We start from the raw sequence: 23,028 nt of genomic DNA, 5'->3' as shown, positions 1-23,028 counted from the left end.
CGATTGGATCTCTACCTAATTTACTGCGTAGGCTGCTCAGAGATGTGGGAAATGAATGGACTCTGAAGCCATCTAGTGGATCAGAATTGCAGTAACGCAGCATTTCAAGATCAAGAGATATTGCTCTACATTTTGATGGAAATACTGGAATTGAGGTTTTACTGGAACTGAGGTTATTTCAATACATTTAAATATTTATGGTTTCATTTCAACACTTAGGTCACATCTTTAGTTCCCAATTGACAGGTCTGGGGTGTTATGCATGATGTGGAATTACGCCATGTAGCCTACTTTATATAAGATCGGCTTCGAGCACAAGCGATTAAAAAGACCTGACACCGTGAAAGGTTCTATGAGAACACAACACGTGAAGTATCGTCTTTCCTGTTCGAAATCAAAAAAACCTTAACAACACACGCAGCACATGTACCAAGTGAGACAACCTCAAGTTCCAGGACCCGCCCCTCTTATAACCCTTCTAAACCCGCCCACTAAATCGCTCTGGAATCTAATTGGTTCTCTGTGAACACGACACATCCTAGATCTAGGTGACATAGAGAGAAAGTATTTGCACGGTAAATCTTAGCCAGTATATACTACAGACGACATGTATTTTATTGTTTGATGTAACAATTGATGAGATTTACTGAGAAAAGTAGCCTAATTCTACAACAGGGTCCTTTTTAGTCAAAGATTGCTAAAGATAGAGTGCTTTATAATAGCAGTTAAAAATTCTCAGCAATTGTGTAGTAGTAGTTGCTGTGAGAATTTTTAATTTAATAACTGTAGATCACTCAACAGTCACAACATTTACAAACACTGAAAGCATGAAGACAGAAAACCACCCAGGCAGAGAACAATTAAACAATAAAAACATAAATAATGGCATGTACTATACTATATGTACTATAATCTTTAAAAAGTGAACCAATTTGAAACTAGGACAATATTAGAAATATATACACACACACACACACACACACACACATATATATATATATATATATATATATATATATATATATATATATATATATATATATATATATATATATATATATATATATATATACAGTGAAAGTGTCTGGTTAGTTGGTGGAAATCTAGTAGTGTGGAATATTGATAGTGTACTTCATTCGAATTACATAGCTAGATGAAACAATTCTACGTTTAACATAAATTAAATATTCTTTAAATATACACTAGCTACGACTACACAGCTACTAAAAGTATTTCATTTTCATATTATATCATACATAATATACAATTTATAAATCCTTTTTGTTTTCCATCTTCCTTTCATACGTCTAGGGTGTGAAGTCTCTTTTATCTGATCTATTTCTATAGCGGAAGTTACTCTCAGAGGTCAACGTCCAGGAGTAAACTGTCTGCGCATCATCATCACCCCACTCTGCTGTGCTGTGGAAGCGTCTGTTACCTCATCATGATGTGATTCTTTTCGTCATCCCTGGAAGCAGAGATGTCTGAGAGACAGAAGTAATTTGTTAATCTCTTGGACTTTACTTTTTCAGGATTACGTTTCGGTGCATCTCCAGCGGTGAGTTGAAACGTTTATGTCAGGTTGTGTCTGTAACGTTAAGTTCGTTGCGCTCAGAGATTCCGACTTCGCTGCCATGACGTTACAGTAACTAGCTACAGTAACAGTTACACCTGCAGACAGTCAGTAGTAACGTTAATTGTACTATATTAGTGCCATGTCCGTGGCTTTATAATTGCATTAGCCACTGCCAGTAAGCTAGCTAGCTAACGCCAACGTTTTTAGCATCTGCGCCTCAGCTTATCTGGGGCTTCTGCTCAGTAGGGAAGCTAGCTTTGACGTGACAGGTAACGCTGACGTTTTTTTTTTTTTTTACGCTAACGTTCGTTACCATAGTTAACTATGCCATGCTATGCCATTAAATTATAAGGTTTGAGGTAGAAGTTTCCGGTTTGTTAAATGCAGTTATCTGTACCATTTTTACGATGTTCCCCTTGCTCACGTTTGCAGTGTGCGTGGCCGCATTGCTCGGCTTGTTTTTCTGGTCCCGCAAGCTGCTAGCGATAGGTAAGTTAAGGTGTGTCTTACCTCGAAGTCTAGCTACTCCTTCCACTTGCCCGGACAGGTGAAGAGCATCTTCACGTGCGTTGTAGCAACGGGAAGGGACAGAGGCAAGTTGGACAGCACCGTGGCAGTTAGGGGACATCTTATTGTTTGTTTCCATAGGGTGATGTTAATCAACATTGTATGTGACGTCCTTGGTAAATTATGAACGAGAAAGTTCCAGAGTGAAATGTGCCCTAAAATAAATGTATGCAACATACAGTTGTAGTCATTCAATAGTCTCGACCATTGCATGGACTAAAAGCATTTATTTTGCATTTGTTTTAATTGGCAGACACACTTTAAGTGTCTCTCACATGCAGGCAGGATTATACTGTTTATGTGACCATGTGTGTGAATATATGATTTTTACATAGACAGTGTTGTAAAACAATCCTTTAGATAGCTGTATGGTTACTGATGACAGTACAAACATTGTTACATATAAATGTCATTATTAAATCAGTCTCGCATTATGGTATACTCCAAACTGTTTTGGCATGTTTAATGTGCCACTTTTCCAGAGCCTGTACGCACAATGTCCTGATGCTACCAGTCATTGTCAAGTGTTGCAATATCGGTTTATCAAGATAGTCTACTTAAGTTTATGTAACTCACTTTTGCAACATGATAAACAGCATCACATGTCAGCCAAAGCAATCTTGTGACACAATGTACCCTGGTATTTGGACTCTCTATCTCCTTTATAACTGCTGCTGCCACTCTTGTGTTTCTTGCCAGTGTTTGGAGCCTGTTCGTGTCGCCCAGACATGGCACAGCAGAACGGTGCTGCCAAGAAGAACCCGGCTGTTGCGGCGTTGCACTCTCACTTCATTGTGGGATCCGTATCGGAGGAGAACTCTGAGGATGAAATCCAAGGGAAGCCTGTCTTTCCGCTGGAGGAAAAGGAGACTCGCTCATTGTCGCCATCCTCTGACAGCTCAAGCAGCACCTTTGATATGGGATTCGACAACAATGATGGCCCCTTGCACAATCTAAGGTTAGAACGCAAACCTGGCCAATCTGCATCACCTCTAGTCTCTCAATGCTCATATACATTTGTGTGGATAAAGGTGTTTCTGTGATGATTTGTGTTCGAAAGCTTTTCTTTTCTCAGGCATGCGGGCCAATTTGTATCAGTAATTTAACATGTTTATGAAGCTACTTAAAACATGGTCTGAACCTGGAAAATATGACCGGCCTCCTTAGGGTTTAAGATGAGTTGTCTTCGTTGCAATTTAAGTATTTTGAATACTTTACTTTGTTCAGTCATTTGTAAACTTTACCCATAGTGATGCATTCAATTTACATATTACGTAGACATTAATTTAGCAGCTTACAAACAGTGGCTTGCAAACATCAGATGCACATGATGCAAGTTCAAATGTTATCTCTGAGACTAGTCCTGTGGGAGCATTCCAAAATGTCACTGTGTTCAGACTATTTACTCCTTCTAACGGCACACGTGCAAAAATGTGGTTTCACTAGCAGCGCACTGCTAAAGGGTTTCTTTGTGTCCTGAGTCTGTGTGGTTGGCCTGGAAAGTAGGCATAGAATTCCAAATTTTGGTTTTGGGTAAGAAAAATGCTCACAAGCACAAATTCCCGGACTAGTCTAAAGGATTATTTACCACATACAGAACTTTGTTTGAAGCTTGTAGCAGTTTTTAGTCTCTCTTCCAGGCCCAGGTCTTTCGTTGTGCTGCGTAGACCTCTCATTTCACTGTTACTTTCACTGACGGAGGCTTGAAAATTACATTTTCTTTCAAGCATTACAGAAGGTTTGAGATTCAAATGCACACATGCTGATCATTTACTGAATATTACTTGCTTTTTACTTTTCCAGTGTGTTAAAAACTAATTTATACGTGTTTTTTAGGTGTTCCAGCTTTTTTTATCTATACATGTGGTTTCCAAATAGTGTTTCATTATGCAGCCAGCCATGTAAATAAAGGTCTTTTTTTCCCCGCATGCTGACTAACTTTTTTGTTTGCCATTTTAGAATCACATTATCTACTGTGTACAAGATGTGTGAATCATTGTTCTGTCCAGTCTGGCTTTGTGCTCCACAGCTGGATTGGAATCAGGGCCTCCAGACAGTAGGGGCACATTTGCCTCTTCAGTCAGTAACCCCTATAGTGATGCAATAAAGCACTGTCAGACCACAGAAGCCAGCCAGCCAGATTAATTTCCCACCCCCTGAACTACCCCTGAACTCCACCCTCTTGAGCTTGATTCAAAAGGCACTTGTCTCCAAATGTTACCATGTTTGAGGACTGTAAAGTGTCCTGTTCTTTTATTCATGCCATGGTCTGCTCTGTCAGTGGTTGTACTGTTAGCAGAATGCTTTATTCTTAAAAATATTATTAGCCATATTCCTATTATTAGTATGTTTTCCGGTTTTCTTTAATGTTTCCTGATAGTTGCTGCTCACCCACTCGTTTGATAGTTTGCTTTGAGCAGTTTAATTTCTTAATTCTTGTCTTGTATTTTGTACAGTTGAAAATGAGAGCTTATGAGTTATCTGTTTATTATCAGCATAGCTGCAGAATACCCTGTTTTTTTCCCCCCAAAACTAAAGGTGTTTTTAAGGGCTGTTACATTCATTCGTTGTATTTCTTAAAACAGACCAAGCATGTCGGGACTGCACCTTGTGAAGCAAGGCAGAGATCGCCGGCGTATTGATCTCCAGAGGGACTTCACTGTGGCGTCTCCTGCTGAATTTGTCACCCGCTTTGGTGGCAACAAGGTTATCGAGAAGGTGACGATTTTTTATTTAGTACACTACTTGCCACTTCTTGAATGATGAAAACAAACCAGTAATGAATTCTAAAACGGAACAAACTGTGGGTTTGCATCACACAGCTATAAAATGTGATGTCTAAATACAGTATATAACAGCTATTATTAATGAAGTATTTTAACTTATGTGAGCAAATCAATAGCTCAACTATCTTCCCTCTCCAGGTGCTTATCGCCAACAATGGCATCGCGGCAGTCAAATGCATGCGCTCCATCCGCCGCTGGGCCTATGAGATGTTTCGCAATGAAAGAGCAATCCGCTTTGTTGTAATGGTGACCCCAGAGGACCTGAAGGCCAATGCAGGTGAGCTTCAGCATGATGTCAGCTATGCACTGTGGTGCCGGTGGCATGACAGCGCCAGACTCTGCTCTTTTGCATTCAAACACCTTAGCTAATCATAGATATTACAGTACCCAGCGTGGGAAACTGTGACTGCAGCAAGATTATTTGGGGAAAATAATAGGTTTTCTTTGGTTCTGTCTTTTGGTTCACAGAGTACATCAAAATGGCCGATCATTATGTGCCTGTGCCAGGAGGGACTAATAACAACAACTATGCCAATGTCGAGCTCATTCTGGACATTGCCAAACGCATACCTGTTCAGGTTATGACCACATGCTTAATCTTATCTATAGTTGCCCCGCAGTAATTAATCATGCATCATTGATTAAATGTCATACTCTTGATCCTTACAGGCTGTGTGGGCTGGATGGGGTCATGCCTCAGAGAACCCCAAACTTCCAGAGCTGCTTCATAAGAATGGCATTGCTTTTATGGGTAGAGACAAGCTTCTTACTTCTTACCCTTTAACTTACCTTCACAGTATCAGTTTACTAAGCTAAACTGCTCTTTTTTTATTGCTAACTTCTTCCTCAGGTCCCCCAAGTCAGGCTATGTGGGCTCTAGGAGACAAGATTGCTTCGTCCATCGTGGCTCAGACTGCTGGCATCCCAACCCTGCCCTGGAGCGGCTCAGGTAGGTCACAGTTTAGGGTCCAGAGATAGTCTTTTGTTCAGGCTGTTTATGATCCACTTAATCCACCTTAAATTAAGAGGGGCTGCCTTTTATTTAAAAAGAAACACTTTATTATTTTGAACTCCCACAGATTTAAAATGAATGCAGCAGATGTTTGCTTGTATGTTAATATGCTTTCTGTTTGTCTTTCTCAGGCTTGACAGTAGAATGGACGGAGAACGACCAAAAGAAGAAAATAATCAATGTTCCTTCTGACGTGTATGAGCTTGGCTGCATCCAGGATGTGGAGGATGGTCTAAAGGTAATCACGTCATTTCACTGACGGTTCATAATGCCAAATTAATGTTGCATGTGCTTAAGTATACTGTGGATACTTGAATGTATACTGAAAAACTGTATGTTTCCATTGCCAGGCTGCAGAAAAAGTCGGCTACCCTGTCATGGTGAAGGCCTCAGAGGGAGGCGGAGGGAAAGGCATTCGTAAAGTCAACTCTGTTGATGATTTCCCTAATCTCTTCAGACAGGTATGTGGAAATTCAGGCTTAATCCAGCATTTAATTAGAAAAATGCAGGATATAACACATTATAGAATAGGGTCAGAGTGTATAATAAAATATCTAAATGGGAAAATGTTGCTGCACCAAAGTGGATTAATGGGAAAGAATATGAACATTTTGAATAGGATCTTTTTCTGCATTTCTTGGCTGCAAGGATTTACTTTTTATTTGGTGCTCCAGGTCCAGGCAGAAGTTCCAGGATCACCTATTTTCGTCATGCAGCTGGCTAAGCACGCCCGCCACCTAGAGGTCCAGATCTTGGCTGATCAATATGGCAATGCCATTTCCCTTTTTGGTAGAGACTGTTCTGTGCAGCGACGGCACCAGAAAATCATAGAGGAGGCTCCTGCTACCATCGCCACTTCGGATGTGTTTGAGGATATGGAAGGGGTACAAAACATCTAGCATTGTTTCAAATTCTCTATAGATAATTAATAGAGACCTAACATCTACTAAGTAAATTCAGATTTGTTTTAACAAATTTTAACCTTGAAACAAATGGAATTGTTTGCTCTCCTTAGTGTGCAGTGAAGCTGGCTAAGATGGTGGGTTACGTCAGTGCAGGTACAGTGGAGTATCTCTACAGCCAGGATGGCAGCTTCTACTTCCTGGAGCTCAACCCTCGTCTGCAGGTGGAACACCCCTGTACGGAGATGGTGGCTGATGTCAACCTGCCTGCTGCCCAACTGCAGGTCAGTCCCACCCAGACACACCTGCACTGTTATAAAGAACACATACAGTACGTACAAGTCTGGCACTGTCCTATAGAAGACAAAGTTGGCACGCTTCACCGCCTTCACAGCTTTGGGCCCCCTGTCTCCATGGCAACGGACTGTAAAAGAAGTAGTAGATCCAGTTGTTGTAGCGGCACGTGGTCACATGGTCTGTTCTGCAGTGTTACGGGATTGTGTGTAAATAGGTCAGTGGCAGTCAAGCTGAAGGGCAGTGTTGCTAGGAAGGCTTTGTAGCCATGCTGATTGGATGATACCGTGGGAGTGACACATTCTCTCTGGCACAAAGGATGAGGGTCTTTTTTTGCAACGACAGGACTCTGTCAGAAAGATGGTGTTTATCGGAGGTCTAAAAAACAGAAAACATGATGTTGGCAACCATCAGAAAACACTCATTGAAAGCAAATATAATCATGATCTATATAAGTTAATGTGTTGTTTACCATCAGTGCCTGGGAGCCTGTTCCTAAATGTTCTATTTATGTCAGTTACATTGCATAAACTTGTTTCCTGCTAATAACACTATCTTCTATCAGATTGCTATGGGTATTCCTCTTCAAAGAATCAAAGACATCAGGATGCTTTATGGGGTCCACCCCTGGGGAGACTCTCCAATTGACTTTGAGGGTCTGTCGACAGCCCCCTCCCCACGGGGCCATGTCATTGCAGCACGTATCACCAGTGAAAACCCTGATGAGGTAAGCCTCACTCTCTGTGGGTACACTAAATAATTGTAATTCTGTCGTACCATACGTAAACACCATTGTTATTACTCCTAAATGTGACCTTTCTCTTAGTGTCAAATTAGCTGTTTTTGAAAGAGTGAAATGTGGTGTAATTGCAGGGTTTCAAACCAAGCTCTGGAACAGTGCAAGAGCTGAATTTCCGCAGCAATAAGAACGTGTGGGGCTACTTCAGTGTTGCAGCGGCTGGAGGGCTGCACGAGTTTGCTGACTCCCAATTTGGACACTGTTTCTCTTGGGGAGAGAATCGTGAAGAAGCCATCTCGTGAGTAAACACCCAATTTTCAAAAGTCTTATTTTGTCAGAAAGATCAGAAACATTTACTTATTGCTAATCTTAATATACTTTATATTTCCAATGAGATATATTTCATATACATTTGTCTAATCAGAGGTTTTTATCATTAACTTGTGTGGTGATGTATTAATCTCTTTCTAGCAACATGGTGGTAGCTCTGAAAGAATTGTCTATAAGAGGAGACTTCAGGACCACAGTGGAATACCTCATTAAGCTGCTGGAGACAGAAAGTTTTCAGCACAACAGCATTGACACCGGCTGGCTTGACAGGCTTATCTCCGAGAAGATGCAGGTATGCAGAGATGGTCCATCTGTGGCCACTAGATGCTAGATTAGCGATAGACCGATTTCATCGGCTGGTTGAAATATCGGGCCGATATTTGCATTTTTACATGAATCAGCATCAGCCAATATGCGGCTGCTACATTCGCCAATAGTTTTTTCCCGGCATTATTTACCGACAGGCATCCACAGGCAGCTGTGTGTTGATGGAGACGCTGCCGTTCATGTAGACCATGCACTGCCCCTCCACCACTAGCACCATGTCTCAAATTACAAATCAAGCACTTTATTTCAATGGCTACTTTTTAGGTTTATTGTTTTCTTAAATTATTTAAATGTGTTGACAAAGGACATTTTGTGATGACCTGATTATATCTGTCTTATGATATGTCAGCAAGCAATGCATCATCTGTGTTGTAGATGTTGATAATAGCTTTTTACCCTTGCACAGTAAACCATATGCAGAGCAGCCATCCATATGATGCACATTTCACATATAATTTGGGTGATATGAATGTAAGATGATTGCAGAAGTGACACTGATCTGTTTTTGCTTATTATTTTTGAAGAAATGAAAGTTCAGATTCTGAAAACAAACCCAGTGTGGCAAGGATCCCAGTGTGGCAACATTTTTATGATGTAAATTGAGGGAGCAAAAACAGTATTGGCTCCAAATATCAGCTCATGAAAATCAGCAGACTGTATTGGTCATCGGCTAAAGCTATATCGATCGCTAGGCTAGATGCACTAGACTAGATATGCTCGACATAGTGACCGATTTTATTAGTGAAAGCAGACAGAAGTATTTCAATAATAGAAAGGCCCACTGCAGTTCATGTTACTGGCGCCATGCCATTTGTTTTTAACCTTTTCCTTGCTAAGAATATAAAGTGTATGTTGTGTTTAGGCGGAGCGTCCCAATACCATGCTGGGAATTGTGACCGGGGCTCTTCATGTGGCAGATGTCAATCTAAGGAACAGTGTGTCCAACTTTCTGCATTCTCTGGAAAGGTAAAAAAACATGGCAATGTCATGATAATATATTGGAAGTTGTAGACACTCACAAAACACAAATAATTTGAATAGCAAGCATGAGATGCTCTCTACTCTCTGACCAGGGGCCAGGTGCTGCCAGCTCACACACTACTCAACACTGTGAACGTGGAGCTGATCTATGAAGGCACTAAGTACGTCCTGACAGTGACGCGCCAGTCTCCCAACTCCTATGTGGTCATCATGAACAACTCCTCAGCGGAGGTGGACGTCCATCGGCTCAGTGATGGAGGTCTTTTGCTGTCTTATGATGGAAGCAGCTACACTACCTACATGAAGGAAGAGGTGGACAGGTAAGATCAAACACAGCTTTACAATTAAATTGATCATTTATAAATATTGTACCATAAATACCGTACCACAGAACAGAAATTGAATGAAACCGTAATGAAATGGCACATCTTAAATTGGCTAATTTATTGCCTGGAAATATCTTTAATTGGTTAACAACCTAACAGAAATGACTTGGTGCACTTAAGACTTCTGATTTATTTTCCCTGCAGGTATCGCATCACGATTGGGAACAAGACCTGTGTTTTTGAAAGGGAGAATGATCCTTCGCTGCTGCGATCTCCTTCAGCAGGAAAGCTTATCCAGTACACAGTCGAGGATGGTGGGCACGTGTTTTCTGGCCAGTGCTATGCTGAAATAGAGGTACAGTATCTTAAGGCTTGTGTGTGTGTTTTCCATAATAAAGATGGAATCAGTTCACATGTACTTGTAGTTTTGTTTCTGTTCTACAAATGTAAACTTTGTACTTGTAAATTCCAGGTGATGAAGATGGTAATGACCCTCACAGCTTTGGAGTCTGGTTGTATTCACTATGTGAAGAGGGCTGGAGCAGCATTGGACCCTGGCTGTGTCATTGCCAAGCTGCAACTGGATGACCCAAGCAGAGTACAACAGGTACTGTGTGTCTGACTAATTAGTAAGTAGTTAAAGTTAGCATTTTAAGTTAGGCCATGCATTTGAGCTTTTGGCTCCTTTTTATTAGTAAAAGTAACTCAAACTGCATTTCCATGCACAAAAGATGCACTCTGCTTAATCTTAGCCTATATATTAGTTAATTGGGTGTGAAGTCAAAACATCAATGAGGCAGGGAATTGAAACTACCAACAAAGATGAAGGCTTATTTATCTGAAGAGAGCTGCTGTCTGCATAGACATCTGAACCAAGGTAATGCTAGAAAGTCAGGAGGTATCCTATATGAGGAAGAAGGAGCCCTTTTCTGGTAAATGGGTCACTACTGGTTAGGTAACAATGCCTACAGAGGTGTAAATATGACAGATTCAATTACTTTCTCGGACAAAAATTATTCAGGATTTTGTTTTTTTCAACATGCATTTAGACGGTGTGGTTTTTTTCTTTCAGAGTATGCCTGCTGCTTTCTACTATAGTATGAGAATGCTTGTCTATGAAACATCAGCATATGCACAGCAATGTTGGCAAATGTCTATAATCAGTATTTTTGTTTGTCTTGTAGGCAGACTTGTTCACAGGGCCACTGCCTACTATCCAGGCAGTAGCTCTGAGAGGGGAAAAGCTACACAGAGTCTTCCACAACACACTGGATCATCTTGTTCACATAATGAGTGGCTACTGTCTTCCTGAGCCTTTTTTCAGTGCTAGGGTAAGAATTTATGAACACCTGTTTACATGGCAACATCAACGCTTCCAATTGTAAGCTACCCCTTAAAAATACGTCTCTTGTGTCTGTCCTAGTTGAAAGAGTGGGTGGAAAGGATGATGAAAACCATGCGGGATCCTTCTTTACCACTGTTGGAGCTTCAAGACATCATGACCAGTGTGTCAGGTCGCATCCCCCCTGCTGTGGAGAAGTGCATCAAGAAGGAGATGGCTCAGTATGCTAGCAACATCACCTCCGTGCTCTGCCAGTTTCCCAGCCAACAGGTGCAGCAACACATGCGCACACACAATGCGAACTATGCCCACAGAATTCTTCTTATCTTACATTGTCGATAACCTTATAATAACATATTTACAATATAATCTTTTTTTATTTGCCAATTATAATTTTGTGTGGTTTCCACTATAAGTAATTAGTTATGCACATATATAGTTTTTTTGACAGCAGTAAAAACCTGTTATAACAACTGGGTTTTATTGGTTTCCAGGTATTAATGGCTTTTAGTTTGGCTGTGGGATTTCTCAACTGTAAGATTCAATTGCACTCCAATTTCCCAGTCTGCCAAAAAACACTGTCCACCTCCTCGTGACTTTTTGTACAGTTTCTTGTGCAAACAAATTATTTGGCAATATATGTCTGAGTGACTGCATATCTGTATAAGTAAAAGGGTAAGCAGAAGGCAAGTTCTGTCTGTGTGTGTGCAACGAGGAATCGTATTTACACATATCATTTATATAGCTATTCTTTATAACCAAGTCTGTAATTAGAAAATATGTCTGTCTTCCAACAATGTGCAGCATTATTGAAACAATCTACTGCATTTGATGTTGTTTTGTACAGTTTTGTAAATATTCATGCATATTTTAAGAAAAGCAAAGAAAGGACATGCCTCCGTAAGAAGTAGTGAGCGGATTTTTTCACACACCTCAAATTGTATTAATCTCTAATTTGAATCACTAATTTCACACCCAGTTAGGATCCCACCTGTAACGAGAGTAAGTTAATTGAGGGGCCATCAGTACCAGTGGGATTTATTGCTTACGAGTCTCCACTGCTGTTTTGATTAAATGCCTATATTGTTTATATTTCCAGATTGCAAACATCCTGGACAGCCATGCTGCTACTCTCAACAAGAAGTCAGAGAGAGAAGTCTTCTTTATGAACACACAAAGCATTGTTCAACTGGTGCAGAAGTGAGTCTGATGCTCTCTATATAGGCAAAGAATTCTATTGAGATGCTATAAATATAATCCAAAGTTTCACACATTGATCACTTAGATTTACAGCATATGACCCAAAGTGATAGATGGCACAGACCAGCTTCTTACACACACACATTACACATTAGGTCTGGAACAACCTTCCCAATGTGTAGAAGGCTCACACCGTAATTTGCTGCATGCCATGAACTTTCTTTGTAAGACTAAAATTGGATTGATCCGTATTAGTTGTTTTCCTTGTTACTAGATCTCCGATGCACAATAAATACAATTCTGCATTCTCCTTTGTGTGAGGCCAGACTGTGTTTGTCTCCAACAGGTATCGCAGTGGCATCAGAGGTCACATGAAGGCGGTGGTGATGGACTTGCTCAGACAGTACCTGAAAGTAGAGATCCAGTTTCAGAATGGTGAGGGACTGCAGCAACACACTCAATTATTGGTTTTCAAGGGTACATTGCAGTGACACGTTGCCACATGCAAGAGGAACGTGCTGCTAGAATTGTCGTCCTTAAAGTTTTTCAGAAGAATTGCACTTACTCATTCTGTTCACTTGGGGGAGCTCTTTAACAATAAACACCTGAGCATCTGTGTGACTGCAGTTCCCCTGTGCAGTATTTACCAAAGCTCTTACATGTTGGTTTGTTAACAGGACACTATGACAAGTGTGTGTTTGCACTGCGTGAGGAAAACAAAGGCGACATGGCCAACGTGCTCAACTACATCTTCTCCCACGCTCAAGTCACGAAGAAGAACCTGCTGGTCACTATGCTGATTGTAAGTGTCCGTCTCACTGATTTAGACCAGTTCAAAGTTTTCCCTAAACTAAAGAGTTTAAAGATATCTATCTAGTGATGTTCTGTAAAGTTATCTTCTCTTGTGTCTAGGATCAGCTGTGTGGCCGGGATCCCACACTGACAGATGAACTGATGGCCATCTTGACTGAACTCACCCAGCTCAGCAAGACAACCAATGCCAAGGTGGCACTGCGGGCCCGGCAGGTCAGATGTGGATTCCTAATCTTTTTTGACAAATTAATTTTGAATTCAAATTGTGCCCGCTTAAATTAAAAACCTGAAAAATATGAATTATCTTGAAGTGGTTAAAGCTGCTTTATGTAGGACTTTCAAGTAAAAGATAGTGTTGTGAGTTCACCACCAGGTGTCACCATCTACTCTTGTTCATTTTAATGGGTGAAAAACAAAACGATAGACAAATGATAACAGGAAAATCGGTAATTCTCATGAACATTTTAAATCTGGAGCAAAGAGAACCGTAAAGAGATGTACACTTTTACAAGCTGTGAAGAGAAGCGTGTGCTATGTCATTTAATAATAAATGAGTTGACCGTCTTTCATTCATCCTTTGTACCCAGGTGTTGATAGCGTCCCACCTCCCTTCTTATGAGCTACGACACAACCAGGTGGAGTCCATCTTCCTCTCTGCCATTGATATGTATGGACACCAATTCTGCATCGAGAACCTGCAGGTAGGCAACAAAGGAGTTGGCTTTATCTAATGCCCTGGAAATAAAGAAAGTGTTCAAGCTGACTGATTATCTGTGTTTTTCTCTAGAAACTGATCCTTTCAGAAACGTCAATCTTTGATGTTCTGCCCAACTTCTTCTACCACAGTAATCAGGTAGTCAGGATGGCTGCTCTTGAGGTGAGAGCAACACTGATCTCAATTTGCTTCAACTCCATTTAAAGAAATTAAAAAATGCAGGTGATTCAGATATCAAATTTTCCTTTTCTGTGGCTTTATCTCCTATCGCAGGTGTACGTTCGCAGAGCATACATTGCCTATGAGCTCAACAGTGTCCAGCATCGTCAACTGAGGGACAACACGTGTATAGTAGAGTTCCAGTTCATGCTTCCCACCTCACACCCCAACAGGTATACCGCTCATAAAACGCCTGCAAGGCCCACATGCTGTGCATTACCTTTTCCCGCTGCTCCTTCCCCCCCCTTAAACGGCACTATGGACAGGAATATAATATTTATAATAGGGATGGATATTGAATTGTCCATTGGTGGCAGTGATGAGCCAGCATACATTTGATCCCTGCGTAATGTGTAATTTAGCATATATCTTAGCACTTCCTACTCACTGCTTTCTTCCTCAGAATGATTAGCACAATTTGGGGGATCCCTCTACATTTGTATCTCTGTTTGCCTCAGAACCACTGGGTTATTCAATTGTCTCGGTGTTTGTAGCATAGGTAGAGGTGTGGTGTGGTTACCTGTGGATTTGCGTTGTACCAAATCACAGCATTTAAGAAGGCTTGTAACAGACAAAGTACTTTGATATTTCTGTCTTCATCCCACCTGTGTGATTGTGTTCAGTTTGCCTGGGTGCGAGTGTGTGTATGTCTCTGTGTATTTGCTTATTGATGCTTCGCAGTGCTACTATTTCTCTTGGTTGTTTGTTTTTTCTTGTTGATGCATTTAGTTGCAGAAATCCTTAAACTTGCCATCGTACACATTTAATAGCATCCTTGTGATTGTTTGTGCCTGAATTAACCTCCATCACTAAAGTGTGAGTGTGAAATGATTCTCTGTCTTGTACCTCAGGACATCTCATAATGCATGTTATAAAGGGAGCAGTCAGGAAGTGAAATGTGTGTTTACGGCTAGAAAGACGTTTCCAATTTACTTTATCCTCCATTTTCCCATTAATTGCATTCATTTAGATATTGATCATTGCAAAATATATTCATCGCGGTAAAGGACGCACACACACACACACACACACACACAGACACACACACACATAGCTCTGCACCTTGACTGTCTTCCTCTCCTGATGCCTGCCACTAACCACGTAGTAATCAATGTTGTTTGATTGCAGAGGGAACATCCCCACTCTAAACAGGTATTGTAAACATTATTTCCATTGCACATTACTGACTGTAGACTAGCTAGCTGCATGGTCAAAGCAGTAATTCATGTTATTAAGTCATGATTAGGTAATTCATCTGTTGATAAAGTCAACAAATTGTTTGATTATGCAATTGTTTGGTGCCTTAAAATCTCTCCAAAATGAAACCGATTTAGCAACTGCAATTTGTCTAATTTAGAAAGTTTTTTTTAATACTGACACCAGCATGGCCCTTGGCATTCAGCCTCTGTCATTTTTTTGAGTCTCTATGTGTGTTTGTGTCTGTCTTTGTGAAAGAGTGTTATATACCAAACTATTGTGTGTATGTGCTTCAGTATTGAGGAGGTTTGGATTAATTTGGGATGTCAGGTGGATAAGTCAGATTACATGTTTGGGAAATGTTGTACACCAGTGCGAATTCCCTGAACTGAAACCTGTGAATGTTCTGCCAGGAAAATGTCTGCTCCAATCTTGGACTTTATAAAAGCAGCGGACACTAGGTTACTGGAAACTATACCCCAGGACCTTAAAGCACAACATAGTAAATCTAAGGATGATAGTGCCAAGAAGAAAAACGCCTCAGATATGGATACTGTGGACAGGTTTGAAACACAAAACCTCTTGAGTGCTTTCAGTGGGTTTAATTTCTGGGACAGCTTTTTACAATCAAAGGACTAACACCCCACAAACTGGAAAATGATTATTTAAATGGTCTCTCTGATGGTTTTATGTTTTCTTGTTCCTGTGAAAGGAACATGTTCTTACACTATCATGTGTTTTGTCATAAATTCTTAACATACTTTTATAGTCGCTTTCCTGTGTTCACACGTAATGGTGTAATTTTGTTTCTAATTTTTTATTTATTTATTTGAACCTCATTCAGTTTACAAAGAGTGCCTACAATTCCCTACAATTAACACGTACTGTGTGTTTTCATAAATATTATTATTATTATATCCCAGGATCTGACATTGCCTAAAAACAGAGGAATCCAAACTGTTGTGAGGTTCTTAAAGGTGGATGGGGAACATTTTCACCGAGTCATTCTAGCAATGTGGCTGATTCCCATTGTAACTGCTCTCTGTCGATACCTTAGGATGTCATTCTCATCCAACCTAAACCACTACGGCATGGTGCATGTGGTCAGTGACGTTCTGCTTGACACATCCTTTACGCCGCCTTGCCAGCGCATGGGAGCCATGGTTGCGTTCCGCTCCTTCCAGGAGTTTACCAGGTCAGTCCTTGTTTGTAGGTCTTACCTTTTTCCATTGGTAGGTGATGATACGCAAGTGTGATTCATTGCATGCATGATTTCTCTCCTCTACAGAAACATAAACGACGTGTTAAGCTGCTTCTCTGACTCTCCACCATCAAGTCCTACCTTCCCAGAGGGAGGTAATCCTGTCCTGTATGGCGAAGAGGACAACAAGGTGAGGAGAACAGACGTCTGGTAGTCATTGACCGGTGTGGCTGTGTACTTTAGAATTAAATGTGTAATTGCTTTGTCATCCAGAGCGTGCAGGACGAGCCTATCCATATCTTGAATGTGGCTATAAAGACCGACAGCGACATTGACGACGACGGCCTGGCAGCCATATTCCGAGAGTTTACTCACTCAAAGGTGAGAGCCCTCACAACACAACAAGGCTTTTGTGTCTCTCAATTTCAGAATTGAGAGTTCATTTTTTGAGAAGGCTCAGAAAGATCTTCTCATCCTGCCAATTTGTGCCTCCCATTCTAGAAATCTATGCTGTTTGAACATGGCATCCGTAGGCTGACTTTCCTTGTGGCTCAGAAGGTGAGCTAGTTGATATTTCCTAAGTCAACTACCTGTCTCCACCCATGCCCTGCATGTCACTAATTCAGCAGTTCTGAAAAGCATCTCCAAACATTTTTTTCAAATGAAATGAATTGTTCTGCGTCTTTCTTTTTGTAATTACTAATACTTCATTACTCTAAATATATGTAATGACATTGTTACGTCTGTATATTATAATAATTTGCACTTGGAATTTAGCTGCTTTTCCTATTTCTCTGTATCTCTTTCTGCATGCCTTGCTTTTGCTTCATGATGACAGGATTTCAGGAAGCAAGTCAACTGTGAGGTGGACCAAAGGTTTCATGTAAGTAGAGAAGGACAAAAGAAAGTATGGACAGGTGGCTCTTTTGATTTGATTTATGGGACAAGTACAAATGAATTTGGAAAAAAATCCAGACAGCCAATTGCAACAAATATGGTTTAAAATACCATAGGGTAGATCAATGAGCTCAAAAGACAGTATGGCTGGCAAAAAATGCTTTTGCCCCGATTGCATTCTTTCACGATACATGGGTGCATTTTTCGTTTATTGCGATTCTAGAAATATTGGGATTTGATAGTTTGAGTATTGTGATTTTGTTATTCCACTTCTCCGGACAATATATCATTAGACATTACTAAAGACTAATTGTTATCTAAGAAGAATTCACATCACATGAGTCAGTGAGTCAGTCTGACATTAATTTGATTTGTATAGTATTGTACATAACATGGATATTCTGCATTTTCTGCTTTATTAGAAATGGACATGCTGTAGTCGCTTTACCATTTTGGCTGTACCATTTAAACAGAAAATATTTAGGGCCTTTATTGGTAAAAAATAAATTCTAAAAAATCGATTCTGGGGAAAATAATAATAATTGTCACAAAAAAATCATGATGCAAACAAAGTTTGATTTAAAAAAAAAAAAAAAATTCTCACACCTAAAAGACCTTTTTTGATCTTTCCATTACTAACCATGGGGTTCTGCAACTTTCTGATTTCAGGAGAAAGCTCATTTAACTCTGTTGCATCAGGGTAGATAAAGGAAACCTAACCCACCATTGAGCTGAATACGTTTAGGGTTACATACCGTTTTTAGAGCTACAGTTTAAATGCGTCATTAAAGCCCCAGAACCATGAACTCCTTGCACAGATATTGTCACCATATAATGTCAATTGTAAGTGCCTTGCAGTGATGTGAGCACACATTTTTAGCGTGAATAGCAAGGCAGGAATTTAACCCCCCAATCACGTCAGTTTGGTGATATGCGGTGTCAATTGTGCTGTAGTACACAGGGCCGTATTTGTCGTGCCACGATGGACCCATTCAGAAGAACACCCACTAGCATTTGAAAGATAATGACAGGGATGTAGAACTGGATTACATTTTGCGAAATGCCCAGTTCTTTCTTTCATTTTTGACAATAGGCTTTGATTTTCCTTTTGATGGCACAACAGTCTCTATGAGAGCTAATCATGCTAACTCGTGTCACGGTCATTATGTGGCCCTTGTAACACGGAGGGGTTTTTCACTAGTCTCCACCATTCTGCATGGTCATCCAAATTTTTTTTTTTCTCGGGTCGCTTTATTGTAGAAGGTGAATATGATGCGTAATCACAGTGTCAAATCATGGCTGTGAAGGTTTCCAGTGTGTGTACTATTGCAGTCCCCTTGTTATTGTGCAGGCTGTGAGCTGATGAGTGCATCTCCAATCGGTCTGGCATTGTTTTGACAAGTGCGACACTTCATCTGATAACGTCAAAAAGGGCTACCAGGCATTATTCAGGGGATCAAATGTCTCTGAAAAAAGGAAATGTTTTATTCATTAGCTGAGTGACTGGTGCTATATATGCAGTCTATTATCATTTATTATGTCAGCTTGCTATCTGAGTGAATACACAGTGATTTTCTGATAGATAAATGACAGCAGTAAAGCAGCATACGTCCCATTGCATGTAGAGCAAGGTCCTTATCATCACTGCATAATACTCCATACTTACTGGTATAACAGTTTTAGCAAAGTCCTTTACTTATTGACACCTACTGTGATTAGGTTTATAGTTAATATATGGCTAACTGATTTTGGTGCTGCTGGTACTGCTGTGTTTATAGCCATGGTTTTCTGCTATGGAGACAATTGTTGATTTTTTTTCTCGTTTCTCTGTCTCACTATCCTCCATACAGAGAGAATTCCCAAAATTCTTCACATTCCGTGCAAGAAACAAGGTGGGTGTCTACATATTTCAAACCATGTGTCAAATTATCACTTTTAACTGTTTTCTGAATGGTTAAATTTGTGTTTGCTCATGTAGAATGGCCTATTGGACTATGGTCTATGGTATATTGAAAAGATAAAGGGTAACACACATGCATCAAATTATTGTGACATTGCAAATTTACCCACACATTTCAATGTACAATACACATACAGATTGATTGACTTTCCTTGACTGGGAGACCATTTAAAACCGTTCTGTGGTTATAGGAAACAACTTTTAACCCCCCCTGGCAGTGCTGACTTTCACTCTATCACAATCAGTGATGGCTCTTCCTCTCCGTTACCCCTGATAGTTTCACTACAATGACACCACCAAAACTCATTAAAGTAATGAACTCTTAAATTATGTCTCCCATTTAAGAGAAATGGCACCCATTAGCAGCTTTCTGAGATTGAGATTGCCCATAATTTCATTTACTTAATACAGTGTGTGGCTCACAGGCATCTTTTTTACTCTTACATCAACTCGGTGCTCCTGAAATTGCCAATTTGGACTTCTTCTGTTAATGGAAGAGATAATGGTTAGGGAAGCCTAACTCGTAAAGAAAAAGTTTTTCAGGAAAGTTTTTGAGCATGTTCATTCAAAAAGGTGTAGTATTTGTGTTTGATTCTGTCCTGTCTGTTTCTCAATAGTTTGAGGAGGACAGGATCTATCGTCACTTGGAGCCAGCCCTAGCTTTCCAATTGGAGCTCAACCGCATGCGCAATTTTGCGCTAAGTGCCATCCCATGTTCCAACCACAAGATGCATTTGTACCTGGGTGCAGCCCGTGTGGAGGTGGGCACAGAGGTTACGGACTACCGTTTCTTTGTGCGAGCCATTATCCGCCACTCCGATCTGGTCACAAAGGTAAGGCAATGGGGGAACAACTGTGGCGCTCCAATTTTTTAAGTTGTTTTCAAATGGTTTGGATTCTCCATCACAGTTCTGTAGGTCCTTTGTTTGATTTACACATAAATTGTACGTGCCCCCAATGACAGTTTTTTCTTCTTCTGTTGCTTCACTAGGAGGCCTCTTTTGAATACCTTCACAATGAGGCAGAGCGTCTGCTGCTGGAAGCCATGGATGAGCTGGAGGTGGCTTTCAACAACACAACTGTACGAACTGACTGCAATCATATCTTCCTCAATTTTGTCCCCACAGTCATCATGGACCCATCAAAGGTTTGTGAAACTATCACATACACATACACACGGACACATCTCTGATACGCAGTCAGACCAGAGCTCACAATGTTATTAATGAGTTCGCTTTCTCTTCAAACTTCAGATTGAGGAGTCTGTGCGCTCCATGGTGATGCGTTACGGCAGCCGTCTGTGGAAGCTGCGTGTCCTGCAGGCCGAACTGAAAATTAACATCCGCCTGACTCCAACGGGAAAGCAGATCCCCATCCGCCTCTTCCTTACCAATGAATCAGGCTACTACCTGGACATCAGCCTGTACAAGGAGGTCACTGATTCCCGAACGGGACAGGTGGGGCCCAAAGACCGACAGGTGGGGCACTGATACATCTTCCATCTCATCTGCTTATTGTCCAGTCGCTGGCAAAAAACTGCAGCTCCATCCTGGAAGCCTCAGCTCCCAGAATGCAATTAGCAAGCCTAGACTTAGTAAATTTGTTATACAAAATTTCAAAATTCCGGCTTTAAGATTTATTGAGTTTATGTAAAGATCCAGTATGGTGTCGGGGCCCTTTGCCTGGTGGACAATTATTTGAGTAATATCCTTTGACCTGACAGCTGATCAGGTAAGTAACAATTCACCTGGCCATTCATCCATCTGTCCATCAACCATCCATAATAGTAAATCCATCGATTAAAAAACAAAACAAAAAACATATCCAGTGAAATGTTATCCCATCAGCTCCAGCAGAATGTGAGAGTTGTTGATTTTTGGTTTTTATTTCAAGATTCTAAACATGGTTAAGAAAACAAACTGCTGCATTTCCTGCAATCATTTCTAAAATGATTGAACTTGAGTTTAGAATAGGTCTTATAGAAAGATGTTGAGCGTGTCAGTGTGGAGTGGAATGCTTTTGCCATACAAGGACATGCTACTGAGCTTTTTTAACGTGTAATTCAACTAAACAGCTGTGATTGGAAGTGTCTGCATCAAACATACCTGCACATTGCAGCACTTAGGATAGGTCACGTATATGGCTGTGTGTCTTTGTCTGATGGCCCTGATAATGTGACAAAGCCTGATGTCCTCTCTAGATTTGTGGCACTTCCTGTGTACATTGCTCCAAGTTGTGCTTCTTTTGTGAATTTGTTCATAGTGTATAGAATAAAGGATTGGTAGCTCATATACTTTGTGTTGGTTAATGCTGTTGAAGTGGGTATGACAGATGTTCATTATCATCATCAACATTCTCAAAGCATTATGGTATTTACGGCAAGGTGGTAGAAGAGTTCAATGTATCTATAAAAAAGTAACTATCTCTGTCCCTCTTTGTTCAGATCATGTTCCAAGCATATGGCGACAAGCAGGGTCCGCTGCACGGCATGCTCATCAACACCCCCTATGTGACCAAGGACCTGCTGCAGTCTAAGCGCTTCCAGGCGCAGTCTCTGGGCACCACCTATGTCTATGACTTTCCAGAAATGTTCAGACAGGTACAAAACAAAAACAAAGAAACTCACTTCTTGACCGTTGTGCTTGGGTTATGCTCAGAATTACTGCTTGTCAAAATATTGTTGATTGAATAACTTTATTTTTAATTGATCTTTTTCCCAGGCTCTGAAAAAGCTGTGGCACTCATTCCAGTCCTTTGCCACCTTACCCAAATGCCCTCTTCCTTCTGAGCTGCTTACCTTCACAGAGCTGGTTCTTGACGCCCAAGGCCAGCTGGTGCAGATGAACAGACTGCCAGGGGGCAATGAGGTCAGTTATGTTGGTTTAATGCATAAATACTGACTTAAAAAAAACGTAAATAGTACTCATGACACATGACCTTTTTTTTGTCTATCTACCTCTTTCAAAATGTGCAATTTCCCTTTCACTCTGTAGGTGTCTCTGTGTTTCTTTGGCTGTGTTCTTAAAATACTTTACTGTTGTATCGCAATACTTAATGCATTATTGAACGTGGATTAAAAAAATAACACCAATGTCTGGTAATTCTATTTATGCCAAGCAGAAAGTGCTGCAGTTTGCAACCTTAACTCAAATTAATTAAATTGAATAAAAATACAGTTTTTACAGTGTATTTATCTTACATTATATTGTGTTAAAGTGCCTCTGTTCTGTCTATCCAGATTGGCATGGTGGCATGGCGGATGACTCTGCGTACTCCAGAATATCCAGTGGGGCGTGAGATCATCGTTATAAGTAACGACATCACACACAAGATAGGCTCATTTGGGCCCCAGGAGGACTTGTTGTTCCTGCGAGCCTCAGAGATGGCACGAGAGAGCGGCATCCCCCGAATCTACATCGCAGCCAACAGTGGCGCCCGCATTGGGCTGGCAGAGGAAATCAGACACATGTTCCATGTTGCCTGGCAAGATACAGCTGACCCTTATAAGGTCAGTATATTCCTAATTGTACTAGTGAACGTAGTTTTACAATAATGGATGTCAGTACTTCAGACAATGATCTCGTGGCTTATTTATTTCTATATATATTGTGTGTGTGTGTGTGTGTGTGTGTGTGTGTGTGTGT

The 23,028-nt window shown here is 40.7% G+C and overlaps 1 protein-coding gene across 10 annotated transcripts in view; it reads left to right on the top strand.

Annotated features, from left to right (window-relative positions):
- Positions 1-1,351: 1,351 nt before the first annotated feature.
- Positions 1,352-23,028, top strand: part of acaca (acetyl-CoA carboxylase alpha) — a 34,479-nt gene continuing 12,802 nt past the window's right edge. Inside the window, exons 1-41 of one of the 10 annotated variants that reach the window (XM_032533222.1) lie at positions 1,352-1,558; positions 2,843-3,101; positions 4,729-4,861; positions 5,068-5,206; positions 5,398-5,507; positions 5,599-5,680; positions 5,780-5,878; positions 6,073-6,179; positions 6,292-6,402; positions 6,616-6,825; positions 6,957-7,127; positions 7,703-7,864; positions 8,011-8,174; positions 8,348-8,498; positions 9,396-9,499; positions 9,607-9,834; positions 10,045-10,195; positions 10,313-10,447; positions 11,025-11,171; positions 11,264-11,452; positions 12,282-12,382; positions 12,729-12,817; positions 13,060-13,184; positions 13,295-13,408; positions 13,783-13,896; positions 13,983-14,072; positions 14,184-14,302; positions 15,258-15,281; positions 15,740-15,889; positions 16,384-16,521; positions 16,615-16,717; positions 16,801-16,908; positions 17,029-17,085; positions 17,366-17,410; positions 19,275-19,316; positions 20,002-20,217; positions 20,376-20,531; positions 20,638-20,841; positions 21,828-21,983; positions 22,105-22,251; positions 22,623-22,892. In XM_032533222.1, coding sequence (XP_032389113.1) covers positions 2,872-3,101; positions 4,729-4,861; positions 5,068-5,206; positions 5,398-5,507; positions 5,599-5,680; positions 5,780-5,878; positions 6,073-6,179; positions 6,292-6,402; positions 6,616-6,825; positions 6,957-7,127; positions 7,703-7,864; positions 8,011-8,174; positions 8,348-8,498; positions 9,396-9,499; positions 9,607-9,834; positions 10,045-10,195; positions 10,313-10,447; positions 11,025-11,171; positions 11,264-11,452; positions 12,282-12,382; positions 12,729-12,817; positions 13,060-13,184; positions 13,295-13,408; positions 13,783-13,896; positions 13,983-14,072; positions 14,184-14,302; positions 15,258-15,281; positions 15,740-15,889; positions 16,384-16,521; positions 16,615-16,717; positions 16,801-16,908; positions 17,029-17,085; positions 17,366-17,410; positions 19,275-19,316; positions 20,002-20,217; positions 20,376-20,531; positions 20,638-20,841; positions 21,828-21,983; positions 22,105-22,251; positions 22,623-22,892 — 5,391 coding nt within the window. In that variant the 5' untranslated portion in view covers positions 1,352-1,558; positions 2,843-2,871. Of the gene's footprint in view, positions 1,559-2,842; positions 3,102-4,728; positions 4,862-5,067; positions 5,207-5,397; positions 5,508-5,598; positions 5,681-5,779; positions 5,879-6,072; positions 6,180-6,291; positions 6,403-6,615; positions 6,826-6,956; positions 7,128-7,702; positions 7,865-8,010; positions 8,175-8,347; positions 8,499-9,395; positions 9,500-9,606; positions 9,835-10,044; positions 10,196-10,312; positions 10,448-11,024; positions 11,172-11,263; positions 11,453-12,281; positions 12,383-12,728; positions 12,818-13,059; positions 13,185-13,294; positions 13,409-13,782; positions 13,897-13,982; positions 14,073-14,183; positions 14,303-15,257; positions 15,282-15,739; positions 15,890-16,383; positions 16,522-16,614; positions 16,718-16,800; positions 16,909-17,028; positions 17,086-17,365; positions 17,411-19,274; positions 19,317-20,001; positions 20,218-20,375; positions 20,532-20,637; positions 20,863-21,827; positions 21,984-22,104; positions 22,252-22,622; positions 22,893-23,028 lie in introns of all 10 variants that reach the window. The other 9 variants (XM_032533220.1, XM_032533226.1, XM_032533225.1 and 6 more) reach the window with 9 other exon arrangements.

Source organism: Etheostoma spectabile, chromosome 13 (assembly GCF_008692095.1).
Source record: "Etheostoma spectabile isolate EspeVRDwgs_2016 chromosome 13, UIUC_Espe_1.0, whole genome shotgun sequence".
NCBI classification, from domain to species: domain Eukaryota; kingdom Metazoa; phylum Chordata; class Actinopteri; order Perciformes; family Percidae; genus Etheostoma; species Etheostoma spectabile.
The sequence above is the reverse complement of the archived record's forward strand: the minus strand, read 5'-3'. Positions and strand labels throughout refer to the sequence as shown.